General features: G+C 39.5%; 1 protein-coding gene across 3 annotated transcripts in view; it reads left to right on the forward strand.

The window, feature by feature from the left end:
* The window catches only part of METTL22 (methyltransferase 22, Kin17 lysine), a 318,966-nt gene that overhangs the window by 188,458 nt on the left and 111,805 nt on the right, over positions 1-18,703 (forward strand). For all 3 annotated transcript variants that reach the window (XM_089692103.1, XM_089692094.1, XM_089692109.1), the window contains one exon: positions 1,334-1,405. In XM_089692103.1, coding sequence (XP_089548229.1) covers positions 1,334-1,405 — 72 coding nt within the window. The remainder of the gene's footprint in view (positions 1-1,333; positions 1,406-18,703) is intronic.

An 18,703-nucleotide genomic window follows, 5' to 3' on the forward strand; every position in this document is an offset into this window, starting at 1 on the left:
TTAAGTGCCAACTATCAGTGCCAATCAGTGCCAACTATCAGTGCCAGTCAGTGCTGCCTATGAGTGCTGCCAATCAGTGCCGCCTATCAGTGCCTGTCAGTGCCGCCTAACAGTTCCAGTCAGTGTCGCCTTACCGTGCCATTCAGTGCTGCCTATCAGTGCCGCCTACACGTGCCTGCTCATCAGTGCAGCCTATCAGTGCTCATCACTGCAGCCTCATTAGCGCACATCAGTGAAGGTGAAAAATGATTAATTTTCAAAATTTTATAACAGAAACTAAGAAAAAAACTTTTTTTCAACATTTTCAGTTGTTTTTGGTTTGTTTAGAAAAAAAATAAAAAACCCAGTGGTGATTGAATACCACCAAAAGAAAATACAATGTTGCATGACCGCGCAATTGTCATGCAAAGTGCGACAGCGCTGAAAGCTGAAAATTGTCCTGGGCAGGAAGGGGGTGAAAGTGCCTGATAGACAAGTGCTTGAGGAACCAGGGCATATAGCACACAGTGTTCTAGTTGACAAAAATAAATGAATGGCTATCTACCATCAGTATTAAAACTACAGTGTGTTTTTTTCATTTCATGTGAATTCAGTGATGTTAGTTTTCAGAGACTTCAAGTTTATTTACTAGAAAGAGGAGTAGAGCATGTTGCAAAGAAATTTTAACTTTGCAAGGGAATTTTCATTCATATTAGTGAATGTGAAGAAACTGCTGATTTCTATCATCCAGTTATGTGCTAGCAACATTCTTGTTTTGTTTTTTTAATGTTCCTGGCACATGATTGGCTATTCTTTGCAAAGCGATTTTTTTCACCGTATGCAATAAGCTAAGTGCAAATTCCCTTTTGAAGGGAAAATTCATTTGCAACGTAAACATGCTTTATTCCTTTAGTAAATTAGCCTCTAAGTGTGGTTTTTGCGACCGGCATTTTTACTGTTTTTAAAATTTGGAATATTTAGTGATCTTCGTGTAATTCACTAAAGAATGTTAAAAAGATTATTAATAGTGTTTTTTAAAGATTATTTACTGTGTTCCCAGATCTCATCTCCTTTATTATTCTAATGAAATACAAAAAAAAAGAAAACATTTTACATATCGATTTTAAAGCAGACAACATAATATGAAAAAAGAGAAAAAAACTGTACATAGCTAATTTTCAATAATGGCTTAATCAAATTTCAGAATTTTTTTTCCAGCATTAACCATTAGCACATCATGTCTACAAACAATAGCAACAATATTTGGCAATGGTAGTTTGGAGAAATAATATTTCTTCATGTTATGTTTCATTGGTTTACTGATCCTTTCTTTCTTAATTTTTTTTTTTTTCAGATGTTGGCGATGATCTCCTAGAAATGTGTGAAAGAAATGTGGTCCTAAACAGATCCTTCATGGAACAAGCAGGTAATAAACTATTTCTGTTAATGTCTAATCTCAGATATTTATAATGAATTGTTTTTGGCTCAGTTTCTGATCCAGCCATTACAGTATAAAATAAGGAAAACATAGTCTTCATACTGCAGGCACAATATTGTAAAATTAGGAGTGCAGATACAGTAGCTCAGGTACAGAAAACATGCTTGTGTACTTTAAAGATGAAAGCAGAATGGTTATATGGACTGTCTGCATGCACTCAAAAACTAAAACATTTGAGAGAACATGCTTATGATAATACTTTGGAATACTGGTGAATCTGAAACGTTATCTTTTGAAATAACAAAGTATAGATGCCTTATACCCATCCATACAATTGTATTGTACAATCTAGCAGCTCAAGAAAAAGAGCAAGCTTTGCAGTTGAACAGGGTATACCCTTAGAATAAGTTTGGCAAACAGATGTACAGAAATGTTATGTTTTTATGGAACAATCCTTCTTCCTCAGCTGTATCCTTCAACTATGCCCTTTTTAAACTGCAAATAAACATTGCTTCCTGTACAATTGTTACATAGTTAGTCTGGCTGAAAAAGACCAAAGTCCATCCACTTCAGCCAAAAAAAAGTTATAATCCTATACCTACAGTTGATCCAGAGGAAGGCAAAAAAATCCAGCAAAGCATGATTCAATTCTCTTTTGCAAGGGAAAGAATTCCTTCCTGATCCTCAGAGAGGCAATCGGATATTCCCTGAATCAACTTTACCTAAAAATGTTAGTATCCAGTTATATTCTGTGTATCTAAGAAACAATCCAGGCCTTTTTTAAAGCAATCCACTGAGCTGGCCAGAACCAACTCTTGAGGGAGTCTATTCCATATTTCACAGCTCTCACTGTGAAGGAACCTTTCCGTATTTGGAGATTAAATCTCTTTTCCTCCAGACGTAAAGAATGCCCCCTTCTACTCTGTGATGACCTCAGGGGGAATAACTACACTGAGTTCAGTATATAAACCACCTGATTTATTTATACATGTTGATCATACCCCCCTCCCCCCACCCCCTTCCTATCTCCTCTTCTCAATAGAGAATAAATTCAGTTCCTGTAATCTTTCCTCATAGCTGAGCTCCTCCATGCCTCTTAGTTTGGTTGCCCTTATCTGCAGTTTCTCAAGTTCCCCAATGTTCCTTTTGTGAATTGGTGCCCAAAACTGAACTGCATATTCCAGATGAGGTATTACTAATGATTTATACAGGGGTAATATCTCTCTCTCTGGAGTCTATACCTCATTTAATACAAGAGAGGATTTTGCTCGCTTTAGAAACCACAGCTTGGCATTGCATGCCATTATTAAGTTTATGATCTACCAGGACTCCCAGATCCTACTCCACCATTGATTGTCCTAGTTGTTCTCCCCATAATATGTATGATGCATGCATATTCTTAGCCCCCAAGTGCATAATCTTACAATTATCAACATTACACCTCATTTGCCACATAGTTGCTCAGTTAAACAGTGCATTAAGGTTAGCATATAAGTTGGAGACATCCTGTAAGGACGTTATTCCACTGCACAGCTTGGTGTCATCTGCAAAAACTGAAACTGTATTTTTAAACCCAGACCTTATATCGATTATAAATGTGTTAAAAAGTAAGGGTCCCAACACTGAACCTTGGCGTATACCACTAACAACCCTAGACCATTCAGAGTATGAATCACTACCCACTACTGTCTGAATATGATCTTTTAGCCAATTTTCTATCCATTTACATACTGATTTTTCTAAGCCTGTAGACTTTACCTTACACATTAGCCATGTGTGGGGAACTGTGTCAAACGCTTTTGCAAAATCCAAGTATACCACGTCCACAACCACCCCTCTGTCCAAGGTTTTGCTCAACTCATAAAAAGAAATCAGATTTGTTTGACAACTTCTGTCTTTCATGAATCCATGCTGTCTGTTGCTTAAAATATTTTTTTCCAGCAAGAAGTCATCTATGTGGTCTTTTATTAAACTTTCCAGTATCTTCCCAACTATAGATGTTAAATTGATAGGTCTATAATTACTTGGTAAAGATTTTGATCCCTTTTTAAATATTGGCACCACATTGGCCTTAAGCCAATCCAGTGGCACTATGCCAGTCATTAAAGAGTCCCTAAAAATTCGAAAAACAATGGCTTTGAAATGACAGAGCTCAATTCTTTAAGGTCCCGTGGGTGTATGCCATCTGGTCCAGGTGCTTTATTCACCTTTTTTCTCTCTAAATATTTCTGGATCATATCAATTGTGAGCCAATGTGGTTTTCTAGGGCTGTGTCAATACCATGCCCATTATGGACAAGAGCTCCCCCATGCTCCTTTGTATACACAGAGCTGAAGAAGGTATTTAATACATTTGCCTTTTCTTTGTCCCCAGTCACCCACTCTAGATTATTTTGTAAAGGGCCTACATGCTCGGACCTGAAGTTTTTACTAATAATATATTTGAAGAATTTTTGGGGGGTTTGTCCTGCTATCTTTAGCAATCTGTCGTTCGTTTTCAATTTTTGCGGCCTTGATTTCCTTTTTACATATTCTGTTATATTCTTTGTAATGTTTAAATGATGATAGAATTCCTTAATTGTTATATTTTATAAAAGCTCTTTTCTTATTAATTATAGCTTTTTTAACTTTGGCTGTAAGCCACATAGGTTTGATTTTTAGCCTTTTAAACTTGTTGCCTATGGGAATATATTTTGCATTGTGTTTACATACAGTCTTTTTGAAGACCTCCCATTTCTGTGTTGTGTTCATTGATGCCAATATTCCCTCCCAGTCTTAGAGAGCAGCTCTCAGCCTTTGAAAATCAGCTCTCTTAAAGTTGAGTGTTTTTTATTTTTCCCATATGTGCTTGTTGTTTACAGCTAACAATAAATGAAATCATGTTATGGTCTTTTATGTGGACATTCGTAATAAGCTCTGCATGGTTTAAGATTACCAGGTCCAGCAGAGCATCATCCCTAGTTGGGGCCTCTATGAACTGTACCATAAAATTGTTCTGTAGTAAGTTTATAAATTTTTGCCCTTTAACTGTTCCTGCAGTGCCATCACTCCAGGCAATTTCTGGGTAGTTAAAATCCCCCATTATTAACACTGTCCTAGCCCTTGCAGCCCTTTTGATCTGTGCAAGGAGCTGAGTCTCCACCTGCTCGTTAACACTGGGTGGCCTATAACAAACTCCAAAATTTCCTTTGTAGTACACACCCCCATGTGCAGTTCCACCCATAATGCTTCAGCCTCATCACACTCTCCATCAACTATGTGCTCTTTCACACTTGCTTTGAGATCACTTCTCACATAGAGACAGACACCACCACTTTTCCTTTTAACCCTGTCTCTCCGAAAGAGAATAAAGCCAGGAATATTAATACCCCAGTCATGTGAAGAATGAAGCCAAGATTCAGCAATACCAATTAATCATAGTTCTCTTCATGCACCAAAGCTTCCAACTCACCTATTTTGCTTGGCAGGCACTTGGCATTGGTGAACAAACACTTTAATTTATTGACACCTATTGCACATGTATTTTTCATATTTTTTATTTTCATACAAACTGTATCAATTCCAATGGTTGTTTGTAACATGGGAAACTTCTTATCACCTACCATAACCCTCCTCCCATCTCTCCCCATTCTACCCACCAATAAGGACAGACCCCTGTCTGATCTGTCTGCCCCGTTATAAACTAATTCTCCCACCCCCCTCGATCCTAATTTAAATACTCCTCCAGCCGTGTGATGTACTAGTACAATAATTTCCATTCATTTGCTGCCTATAAATTATTTTATATATTTTTATTGGAAGTTTTTGATTGACTATGCAAAAGTACAACATAACTCAATAGTTAAAGAAAACATGATCCAATACAAGTATGTTCTGTAAGAAGCTACATAAGTAAAATTGTGATCCAAGAGTGGCCAGCAGCATGCAATAGATAAAGCTATTATTGGTCCACTTGGGAAAAGCTTTGGTTCATTGTTGTGTGGTTGCTATAGCAAACCTGTTAGACAATCTAAAGAGTTGTGATAAGCGTGATGTATAGAGTTCTGTCAGGTGTGCAGCTAAGGTCTAGTGATCAAAATCTTGGATTGAAACTGTGGCACAAAAATTTAATTTAACTATTTCAAACACTAAAAATATTGTCATAAAAGGAAAAAATGTAAAGAATATTATAGCACAGAGATAGCATCTTTCCTGTGATAGTTGACAGTTGGAGGTGTGATAAGGGGGGTAGAAGGATGAGAGAGGACAGTTTGGCAAGCCAAGGTTAGCGACTGTCCCAGTTTAAATCATTCCAATAAGTTTTTAAAAGTGAGTATCAAAGCAAATTCAGGGGTCCCACAGTCATTCAAAGGTAGAGTGTTGATCATTCTAGCAGTAAGGGCTTCCATAGGTTTAACTTCTCAAATACAAGTGTGTAGTATAGGTCAAGTGCATGTGGTTCATTGGTCTACTTCTAGTGGGACACAATAAGACATCTTGTAGCTGTATGTGTGGCAGCAACTTTCTAGAATCTCTACTCGTGTTGAAAGGTGGAAGCCGTAATATATAATTGGAGGGATGAAGAGGTATCTTGATGTTCAGAAGTTTGTAGAGAAAAGTCTATAATGTTTACCAAAATGTTTGGAGCTTAGGACAGGTCTAAATATATGAAAAAGAGTTCCAGTTTGTTTACGACATCCCCAGCAATGGTCTGGAATTGTTGAATTTAGGGTATGATTTTACCGCATTTCTCTATAGTAAACTCTCTATTTAGTATGTGTTCCCATTTAAACATGTTATGTTTTGGTCTGGGTCAGTGTGTGGGGTCATTGGAATTTTGTACATACCATTTGTTGTAGGAGTATAAAGTGGATTAGAGAGTCAATTGTGTGAGATGAGGTGTGCAGTAATAATGTACATTAGTCCCCCATTTTAGCTCCAGTAGCCCTGTATCTTTTCTGATGCATATTCTGGTTCAAATGCTGCTTTCTGCATTGACATACCTTGATAGACCCAGTCTGTCAAGACAGTAGTGCCACCTGCTGACTTGGCATCATTCAAAGGCAGCCTAACTCTTCAGGAAGACACAGAAGTTGAATCCAATGCAATTTTACTTGGGTGCAGTACAGAGGATGCTTTTCCAGTCTTTTTAAGGTATAAAAAGACAATGTCTCCCTAAGCACTGTTTCTAGCTAGTAGAAATATGTAATTATGGTCCTAAACAATCATACATGTCTGCATACATCAGAATAATAATAACCAGATACACATACTAGTTTAATGCTATAACAGAAAAACACGTCGGTGGGACAAGAACCATCCTGCCATGTGTAGGAAAAGAGATCTTATTAGAGAGTTTTTTCAGGTTTGATGTTGAGATTTTGTCTGGAAGTGTTTTAAAGTAGTAAACTAGTTTGGGAAGTATTGACTTTTTATTAGACAAGTGTATATCCAGCCAGGAGATGTTATGTGGCATCCAGCAGAGGGGGGGATAGTATCTTACAGAGTTTGGGGTTTAGGCGTCAAGTGGATGCCTAAGCAATGAATACTCCAAGTGTTCCAGAAGTAGTGAAATTAAGCTTGGAGATCCGCTATGGTTTGAGGGTTTAAATTTATAGATAGAGTTTCCAATTTAGATTAGTTGATCTTGTATCCTGAAAGGGCCACAAAATCTGCAGTGCAAGTTTTTAGGTTACGAAAAATAATCAATGGTTGGTCAAGTGTGAGGAATAGATAATCTGTGAAAAGGGAAAGTTTTAACAACTTGTTGTAGATGGAGATCCTTTTAATGTCTAGATCATTGTGAATGGTAGATACATAATAAGAATAAATGAGGGGACAGTGGGCATCCCTTACTAGTTCCATTTTGATAGGAAATTAGGTGGTAGTGGCATAATGGACTTTTACTGTAGCAGAGGGGGTAGTACATAGGGTTTAACCGCCTCTTGCCCGCCATATAGTAATATGACGGACGCAAGGTGGTTCTCTCGTTCTGAGAGGACGTCATATGACGTTCCCACATTCTAACCGCACATGCGCGGCTCCCGGAGCGCGGCGATCGGCGGTGCCCGGTGTCCCTCGGACAGACCAAAAGAGCCGAAGATGTTGGCTCGGTCATGTGATCAGCTGTGTCCAATCACAGCTGATCACATGTAAACAGAGAAATGCCGGTTATCTGCATTTCTCTCCACACGAGCTGTCATGCTGACAGTTCGTGAGGAGAGGAGAGCCGGTAATCGGTATTCCTCGGAGGGGACATATACACAGATCATCAGAGCACTGATGATCAGTGTGCCCTGTGTAGCCCCAGCAGCGCCACCTGTCAGTGTCCATCAGTGCTCATCCATGCCACCTGCCAGTGCCCATCAGTGCCACATCAATGCTACATATCAGTGCCCATCTGAGCTGCCTTTCGGTGTCACCTATCAGTGCCAGTCAGTGCCACCTATCAATGCCAGTCAGTGCCACCTATCAGTGCTGCTGATCAGTGCCACCTATCAGTGCCAGTCAGTGCCGCCTATCAGTGTGCATTAGTGCCGCCTAACAGTGCCAGTCAGTGCCGCCTATCAGTTCCAGTCAGTGCCGCTTATCAGTGCCATATAAGTGCTGCCTTTCAGTGCCCATCAGTGCCCAAAAACTAAGAAAAAACTTTAAAAAAAAAAATTTCAGTGGTTTTTGGTTTGTTTAAGAAAAAATAAAAACCCCATAGGTGGGTTTCATATGGGTACAGTGTTCCATGACCGCGCAATTGTCATTCAAAGTGCAACAGCGCTGAAAGCTGGAAATTGGCCTGGGCAGGAAGGGGGTATAAGTGCCCTGTAGGCTAGTGGTTAAATAGTCATTAAGAATGGTCCTGTGACTCTTGTATGTTTTAAGGTCACAAAGAGAAAGGACCAGCTAAGGTAGTTGAATGCCTTTTTAGTGTCTAGGCTGAGGACAATTACTTTTATTAGTTTCTGTAGTATATTGATTTAGGTCTGTGCTCAGTACTTGATCTTTGTTGATTAGGGCTGGGAGAATCTTGAGGAGCCTATTAGCAAGGATTTAAGTGCATATTTTCAGTATATTCAGTAGGGCTATTTATCAAATGTGGCCCAGTTGGAAGCATCTTTTCCTTTTTTTGAGATAACCATAATTTATGAATGTGTCATAGATTAGTTGGCCTTATAAGAAGCTTCTAAAAAAGATATACATGTCTATGTACAGTATATATATTATATTTGATAGTGTCCTAAGAAGTTGGATACTTTTTTTTTTATAGCTCTGCTAAAATAAAGTTTAAAGTGGTTATAAAGGCTCAAGGTTTTTTACCTTCATGCATTCTAAGTATATATTTTTCCAGAATTTGATAGCAATGCAAGTCTAGTAGAAGCAAACAGCATTCTGAATTTACCTTAAAAACACATTAGTTCCCTTACCACTACTACATAGGAAAGGTAACAATTATATACAAAATGTATTCAGTTGTTATAAATATAAATCATATGCTGTTCAAATTTTAAAATGTTACTTTCCTTTATATAACACATTAAAATAATGTTCCTACAACAAGGTGCATTATTTAACATTGCTTTCAAAGCAGAACTCGCTTCCACATTCCCCTTTGAGAAAGCCAGTGTGACTGGTGAAACATCAGGAATATGTGAGCTATGTGTAGACTTTATTGTGTTACCCCCTGCAGCATCACAAGATGGAAATTTACTGTGGAAAAGAAACTATACCATGCTGGATGTACAGTATGTGTTTTTCCTTGTTTGTCATTCTTTGCTGTCAGCGTCATGTGGATGTATAGAAGGTTTTCCATGGGGAACCACTGTGCAGTATACTAACAGAAACTAAAGTTTATTTCACCACAGCAAGAACAATCTGATTAAACAGATGGACCTGACATCTAACCAAAGAGACTGAGATGTATGCTCCTGGTATTGATGTTGATTGGAGCAATATCATGGATTAATTGCTACAAAAGACTTCCCATTTAAAAAGTGGGAATAGATGATGCTGAATAAAATGTGGTCATTAAAAAAATAAATAATAAAAAATGATGGTAAATAATTACAGTGCTTTGAAAAAGTATGCATACCCCTTGAAAGTTTCCACATTTTATCATATTACAATCAAAAACGTAAATGTATTTTATTGGGATTTTATGTGATAGACCAACACAAAGTGGCACGTAATTGTGAAGTGGAAGGAAAATGATAAATGGGTTTCAATAGACTGTAACAGATTTTCTTCTAAGATTGTCCTGTATTTGGCTCTATCCATCTTAATCTTAGGCAATCTTAAACGAAAACCTGTTAGAGTCTGCAAAAGACTTGAGACTGGGCCAGAGGTTCACCTTCCAGCAGGACAACGGCCCTAAACATACAGCCAGAGCTACAATGGAATGGTTTAGATCAAAGCATATTCATGTGTTAGAATGGCCCAGTCAAAGTCCAGACCTAAATCCAATTAAGAAACTGTGGCAAGACTTGAAAATTGCTGTTCACAGATACTCTCCATCCAATCTGACAGAGCTTGAGCTATTTTGCAAAGAATATTGGGCAAAAATTTCACTCTCTAGATGAGATGTGCAAAGCTGGTAGAGACATTCCCAAAAAGAGTTGCAGCTGTAATTGCAGTGAAAGGTGGTTCTACAAAGTATTGACTCAGTGGGGCTGAATACAAATGCAACGCACTTTTCAGATATTTATTTGTAAAAATTTAGAAAACCATTTATCATTTTTCTTCCACTTCACAATTATGTGCCACTTTGTGTTGATCTAACCCATAAAATCCCAATAAAATACATTTACGTTTTTGGTTGTAACATGACAAAATGTGGAAAATTTCAAGGGGTATGAATACTTTTTCAAGGCACTGTAGCTTGTTTTGAAAGTAATATTGTTTTAATGTGTTAAAAAAATAAAAGGTAATGTATTAGAATTTTAAAAAACATAGATTTCTGGCTATTTATAACAGCAGAGTCAGCTTGTGACAACATTGTTGCCATACAGTGTAGCAGTTGTAAGTGGTTGGGTAAGTGTATATTGTTGGGTGAATTCCAAAATAAACTTTTACCATATCACTTACGCCTGTTTCACACTAAGGGGAGTTAAAACAAGTAACCCCCCCCCAACTGCCCACCTAATGTCTGCAGTACAGCCTCAGGGGGCTGTTAACATGCCACCGCAAATTTAATGCAGCATGTTGAGTTGACAGGTTAGTGGTTGTTGCACATTAGTCCTATTTTAACCACTTGCCCTCCAGAGGATTTACCCCCCTTCCTGACCAGGCCTTTTTTTGCTATTTGGCGCTGCACTATTTCAACTGGTAATTGCGTGGTCATGCAATGCTGTACCCAAACAAAATGTATGTCCTTTTTTTCACACAAATAGCTTTCTTTCGGTGGTATTCAAAAAAAGACCAAAAATTTAGAAAAAAAAATATTTCCTCATTTCTGTCATAAAAAATATCCAAAAAACTAAAATTTTGTCATACATTTAGGCCAAAATGTATTTTTGCTACATGTCTGTAGTAAAAAAAATACCAGTAACTGCATATTAATTGGTTTGTGTGAAAGTTAAAGCATCTACAAACAATGGTATAGAAAATGGAATTTACACAGCTTTTATTTTCTGACTGCTAAAACAGGACAGTACAAACACCCCCGAATGACCTTTTTTTTTTTTTTAGGAAAGTAGACACCCTAAGCTATCTGCTGAGAAGCATGTTGAGTCCATGGAAGATTTATTTTTTTTCCCACAAGTTTTTGGAAAATGAAAAAAACATATTTTTTTTTTTACATAGAGTTGTCACTTAAATGATATATTGCTCACACAAGCCATGGGTATATGTGGAATTACACCCACAATGGGGATACCACATGTATGAGACTTTTTGGGAGCCTAGCCACATACAGGAGCCTGAACTTACACGTGGACAATTTTTATTGAAGTGTGCCACTATTTCGACATTTGTTCAATCTTGGAACTGGCGCATGTGGCAAAGTGTGACCTAATGTGTGCCCACTATTAGAAGTGGGTGGATGCAGGGAGAAATATTCTAATAGTGGGCATACCACACAATTTTTTTTGGCAGAGATTTCTTCTCTTTTTTTCATTCAGTCCACAGGCTGCATGCAAAAAAAAATAGAACAAAGCATACAGTATATACCCAGCAAGGACCAGCGATGTACTGGTACATCATTGGACTTTGAATGGTTATACCAGGATGATGCCTACAGCTGCAGGCATCATCGTGGTGTCATTTTTTTCAGCTGGCGATCGGCTTTCATGTAAAAGCAATCCTAGTGGCTATTTAGCTGCAGGATTGCTTTTACAAGCAGCAGGAGACAATGCCCCCCCTCCCCCGCTGCCTTCCACGGCCTTCTCGGGCATTCCTGTGCCATCAGGGGAACCTGAGAATGCAGCCGGTGTTTCTGACAGCTGACCATAGAGCTGATTGGAGACCAGAATGGTGCCAATCATCTCTATAGCCTAAGAATTCAGAAGCTATGAGCATTTCATCACTTCAGTTTCACAGGATATAAACAGCACCCTTTGTAAATTGGGAAACCATCTGATCACACCGATCCTGGTTTGATTAGATAATGTAAGGGCAGAGGAGATATCTACAATAGAGTCTAATAGAACACAGATTTCTGTAAAAAAAAAAAAATATGACAATGCCCATTGAAGTTATAGGGGATATTTGCATGTCCTGTGATAGCATAAAAAGTGATAAAAAAAATAAAATAGAAGGACAGTGTAAAAATAACTAAAAAAATCAAAATAACAAAAAAAAAAAAAAGTAGTACCCTCACCCCCCCCCCCCCCGGGCATGCGCACACCTCCGTCGTGAGCCTTGACCCTGTGCCAGTATGGAAACAGCAGTTGCACCATTCATGTGAGGTATCGTCATGAACGTCAGATCAAGGGCAGTAATTCTAATGCTAGACCTTCTCTGTAAATCTAAAATAGTAGCTTGTAAAGGCTTTTAAATCATTGCCTATGGATATTAAAAACATATGCAGTTTGTCGCCATTGCACGGGGCATGCACAGTTTTAAAGCATGTCATGTTTGGTATCTATTTACTCAGCATACCATCATATTTTATACTTTACCAAATAATTGGCCAATATATTGTGTTTTTGTGCATTAAAAGTAAAAAAAATGTATTTTTTTTTTTTTAAATTGCGTTTGAAAAATCGCTGCGTGAGTACTATGTGACATAAAAAATTGCAGCACCTACCATTTTTTCACTAGGGTGTTTGCTTTAAAAAAATATATAATGTTTGGGGTTTAAATTAATTTCCTAGCAAAAAATACAGATTATTTTCATGTGAACAAAAAGTGTCAGAAAACGCTTGGTCTTCAGGTGGTTAGAAGAATGAATGATGTGTGGCATAAACTTCTAATGCTGGGCAAAAAATGCCCCCACCCCCCAAAACGACCCCTTTTTGGAAAGTAGACACCCCAAACTATTTGCTGAGAGGCATGTTGAATCAATAGAAGAATTTAGTTTTTTACCACAAGCTTTTGGAAAATGACAAACAAAAATGTATTTTTTTTTTTTTTACACAAAATTGTCACTTAAATGATTTATTGCTCACACATGCCATGGGTATATGTGAAATTACTCCCCAAAATACATTATGCTACTTCTCCCGAGTATGGGGGTACCACATGTGAGAGATGTTTTGGCAGTCTAGCCAAGTACAGGACCCCAAAATCCAATAAGCACCTTCAGGATTTTGAAGGGCTTTATTTCCTCATTACACTTCCTGACTACCTATCACAGTTTCGGAGGCCCTGAAATGCCAGGATAGCACCAAACTCCCCCAAATGACCCCTTTTTGGAAAGTAGACACCCCAAGAGACATGGTATTTTGCAAATCTCATTTGTTCTCACAAGTTTTTGAAATATATAAAAAAAAGAAAAAATATGTTTTTGTTTTCTTTCTTCATTTTCCAAAAATTTGTGGCAACAAATGAGATCTGTAAAATGCTCACCATGCTTCTTATCAAATTCCTTTGCGTGTCTACTTTCCAAAAAGGGGTCATTGGGGGGGGGTGTTTGGTGCTATCCTAGCATTTCAGGGCCTTCGAAACTGTGATAGCTGGTCAGGAAGTGTAATGAGGAAATAAAGCCCTTTAAAAGCCTGAAGGTGCTTATTGGACTACGGGGTCCTGTACTTGGCTAGACTGCTGAAAAGTCTCTCACATGTGGTATCCCCATACTTGGGAGAAGTAGCAGAATATATTTTGGGGAGTAATTCCACATGTACCCATGGCATGTGTGAGCAATAAATTATTTAAATGACAATTTTGTGTTAAAGAAAAACAAAACTTTTTTTCTTTGGTCATTTTCCAAAAACGTTTGGTAAGAAATTGACTCAACATGCCTCTCAGCAAAAGGGATCGTTTGGGGGGGGGGGGGGGGCATTTTATGCCCAGCATTAGACGGTTATGCAACACATTACTCACTCTTCTAAGCACCTGAAGGCAAGCCTTTTTTGACACTTTTTGTTCACATGAAAAAATCTGTATTTTTTGCTAGGAATTGTGAGGTATCGCCATGAACGTCAGATCAACATGCATGGTGCTACTGCTGTTTACATACTGGCACAGGGGCAATGCTCGCGCATGCGGGGGGGGGGGGGGAACGAGGGTGCTTTTGTTTTGTTTTTGTGTTTTTTGTTTTTTTTTATTATTTTGATTTTTTTTTTATTATTTTTACACTGTCCCTTTTTATTTTTTTACTTTAATGCTATCACAAGGAATGCAAATATCCCCTGTAACTTCACTGGGCATTGACATTTATTCTTTTTTGAGAAATCTGGGGTCTATCAGACTCTAGATATCTCCTCTGCCCTTACTTCATCTAATCTCACCAAGATCGGTGTGATCAGATGCTTTCCCAATTTACAAATGGCACTGTTTATATCCTGCAAAACTGAAGTGATAAAATGCTTGTAGCTTCCTATTTCTTAGACTATAGAGATGATTCGTGCCACTCCGGTCTCCAATCAGCTCTATGGTCAGCTGGCAGAAACACTGGCTGCATTCTCAGGTTCCCCCGATGGCACGGGACTCCCCGAGAATGCCGTGGAAGGCAGCAGGGAAGAGGGGGCATCTTCTCCTGCTGCTTGTAAAAGCAATCCTACAGTTAATTAGCCACTAGGATTGTTTTTACATGAAAACCCATCACCGGCTGAAAAAAACTATACTAGGATGATGCCTACAGCTGCAGGCATCATCCTGGTATAACTACTCAAAGTCCAGTGATGTACTAGTACGTCGCTGGTCCTTGTTGGGAATATATGCTATGTTTTTTTTTTTTTTTTATACAGCCTTGTGGGCTGAATGGAAAAAAAAAGAAGAAATCTCTGCCAGAAAGTGTGTGATATGCCCACCATTAAATATACCGCCCTGCATCCACCCACTTCTAATGGTGGGCACACATGGAATGTTCTTTTTTTTTTTTTTGTCATTCTGCTGAATAAAAAAAAAAGAACCTAACAGATTCCTCTATTCACACTGGTCGATGTGGATGAAGAAATCTGTGCCAAAAAAACTTTTCTTTAAATATATACTGAAGCATAGGGGCCATCCACCCACTGGCCACCCCAGGCCCCCATGGTTCAGCATATATGCTCTTTTTTAAACTGTGGATGAAAAATCTCATCCAACATCACTGCACACACTTACTTATGTATATTCTGAGAGCAAGACCCTGTTGCTGTCAGAATAAGGTCAGTGCTGTACCTGAATGGCATTCCTGCAAAGAAAACAGCAATGGTTAACAATAAAACAGTAAAACCGTAACAGTAGAATAGTAACTTGACAACAACAAAAAAAACTACAACTATTTTTGGTTTTTACATTTTTTATTTTTTTGTTGTACTTGTACTTTTTATTTTCTATGGGTTTTTTTACTTTTTTTTTTTTAACTTAAACTTAACCAGACTGTAGGGTTCTCAAAATGCGATTGCCGGTTTCCTGACGAACATCTTTCGAGACCCTGTGCAAATATGTGCGCTGAACTGTGCCGTGCTGTACGCTATACTAATACTCCACTAGTGTGTGATAGCAACGGAAGCAGTGCTTGAGGCAAAGACCAGGTTGGCCAGGACAGGAGGGACAAAAAAGCGGTTGTCATGCCTAATTCCATGTCTGCTACGAACACGGCATCTGTTTTGGGTTGGGGTAATGCCTCTCATGCAGCCGGCTAAGTGCATCTGGGTTGGGGGTTTGGGCCACGGCATCTTCTGGATACAAAAGGGCCGTGATGATCTCTTCGTGGAATTTTAGAAAGGATCGGCTCCGTCCAGTTGTTTTGTAAAGCACAAAAGCATTATATAGAGCCAATTGAAATAAACAGACACTTTTTTGTACCAGTGTCAGGTTTTTTGGACACTAAGTACAGCTTCATCATCTGGTCTTTGAAGTCCACCCCTCTCATGTTAAGGTTATAGTTTTGGACATAGAGAGGCTTCTCAACAACACCAGCTGCTGTGGCAATTTGGATGGTCGTGTCTGTGTGAACGGAAGACAGGAGGAAAACATCCCGTTTGTCCTTCCACTTCACTGCTAGCAATTCCTCAATTCTCAAGCAGGCTTTTTCCCCTTTTCTAAGACCGGTATTTACAAGACGTTGGGGGTAGCCCCGGCGATTAGATCGCACGGTGCCACATGCACCAATTCCAAGATTGTACAAATGTCTAAATAGTGGCACGACTGAATAAAAATTGCCCACATATAAGTGGTACCCCATACAGAAAAAGGATGACACCAAGTCCCAAACTATCTTGCCACTGCTCCCCATGTAGTCTGGGCATCTGGGGGGCTCGACGTGACTCTGTTTTCCCTCGTAAATCCGAAACTTATATGTATAGCCAGTTGCCCTCTCGCAGGTCTTATACATCTTGACCCCATATCTGGCACACTTGCTGGGTAGAAATTGTTTGAATGCAAGGCAACCAGAAAATGTATGACTCATCAACGCAGATGTTTTGCTGGGGAGTATAGACATCTGCAAATTTTTGGTTAAGGTGATTTACGAGGGGCCGAATTTTGTGGAGCCAGTCCAATTCAGGGTCACCCCGAGGATGACAGAGTGTATTGTCATTGAAATGCATAAAACGCATTATACTCTCATACCTATGCCTGGCCATGACAGCAGAGAACACGGGCATATGATGAATTGGGTCTGTGGACCAATATATCCGCAATTAATTTTTTTTAGTAATGCCCATGCTGAGGGTTAGGCCCCAAAAAACTTTAAATTCAGAAACCGTAATGGGTTTCCATGCGAATGGTCTAGCAAGGTTTGAATTTGAGTTGGCGGCGATAAACTGTTGTGGATATAAATTGCATTATCAACAATCAATGCATACAGATCTTCAGTGAAAAACAGCTCCAAAAAATCAAAGGGAGTAGTTAAATTTGCTATTTCCACCGGAATTCTGGGTTGGGCAGTGAATGGGGGACGTACGGGTGCTGCAGAATTTGTGGGCTGCCAATTGGGATTTACAAGCACATCCAGAAGGATACTATGGGCTCTATAGGCCTGTGTGTGAATTCTTGGTGGCTGCTGGACACTACTTGTGCTCGCCACCAAACAAGCTTGATCTGCACTTATGGGACTCGCCATACCACCAAGTGATACTGCAGTGCTGGTATGTATAAGACAAGGATGTACTAGGCCGCTGGTGCTTGCCAGTTCACAAAAAGGTACTGCTTCACCAGTACTGGTACTTTGCTGCATATGAGAATCATCATGCGATTGTATCATCTCAGCAACCTGGGAACGGGGTTGGGTACCCCTGACCTTAGCAGGGACCTCTTTTCCATCGTCTGAGCTATCTAACAGGGTGCTGCTTCTCTCTACAGGTTCATATTCTGAGGCTGATTATGTCAGTGAGTCTTCCTCTTCGCTCTCACTTGACATACTCAGATTCTTGTAGGCCTCTTCACTAGAGTACCTTTCGATTTACATTTTGGCCACTAAATTTATAGGTACCTAGTGCCACTCGCCGGAAAAAGAGCACCTGGCTGTCAGGGACTGCTTGAACCGCTGCAAAAAAATTTATCGGCACGTGCTAACAGAGATCAGTCCTGATTCTGTGAACACTGCTGTTTTGTGTGCAATGTACCAAGTGACAGTGATCTACTGACACTGCACTTGCTGGGGGAGAGAGGGGGAGAAGGGGGGTAAACGTAGGGGCTAAACGCAGGTGCTGGCAGGTGCCGGGGCTGATCCCACTAATGCTGCGTTTTTGGGGACACTGTACTAATGTGAATGCTGGTATATTGCTGATCTGATCAAAGATATTGATCCGTTCAGACACTATGCTAGTAGTGGAGGTTTATTGTGTATGTAAGCGTGTTCCTGGCAATCTAGGGGTTAAATGTGATGACTAGTGTAATGTCGGGCAATCTGACGCTATCTGGGAGGGGCGCAAAAACTCTGGGAGCGCGAATTACGTATATAGTGTACAGTGATCAGCAGGGAAGTGAAGGGGTTAACTGGGGGGTGATCAAGGAGTTAAATGTGTCCTAAAAGTGTTCTGACTGTGAAAGTGTGCTGCTTGTACGCATTGTCTTGTTTCTTCTCTCTCTGGGACGGAATGTGCCCAGAGAGTGAAGATTTCGTCATTTCCTGTACCTGTGTAAGTGTAAACACAGGTACAGGAAGATCCCTGATAGGGCAGGGATCGATCATCCAATTCAGACCTAAAGGGGTCTGAAGAAGGAGTCTATTTAGCATGCTCCGAAATGCATTACCGCCCCCTTCACCTGCTACATCTGACTCTGCTCTCCAAGCTTCATTTTTGACACAGGCACATCCTGGACTCTACTTCCTGATCCTATAGACATAGTTTGCTGCTGAACGGCTGGATGACCCACCTGGATCTAATTACCACACGATGAGTCTTTTTAACAGTTTATCTTGTAAGTGCAATTTATCCATTGTTTACTAAATAAATTGTCAATACTGCACTTAGAGGCGCCTTCCTCTCTTTTTCTTGTTACTGCATTAGAGCCTTGCTTCCTCTTTAAGAAGAGCTGCCTCAGTGTTACTGCTCCCGTCCATCCATCCCTGATATCCATCTGGCACCTTTATCTTACAGCTACAGAGGTTGGGCTCCAACAAGCGCGCCCTATATAATATACACATCCACAGGTTGGGCACCTGTGCTTTAAAGGTTCATGCACACTGGCTTAAAAAAAGTTTTGCTATCCTATTTATCCATTCACATTAGGCCTTTCAGAAGCACATTTTAAGCTCAATGTTTAGAGGCAGAAAAAAACTTCTGTT

Source organism: Staurois parvus, unplaced genomic scaffold, assembly GCF_062004578.1.
Source record: "Staurois parvus isolate SC_StPar_1 unplaced genomic scaffold, SC_StPar_1.0 ptg000022l, whole genome shotgun sequence".
NCBI lineage: Eukaryota > Metazoa > Chordata > Amphibia > Anura > Ranidae > Staurois > Staurois parvus.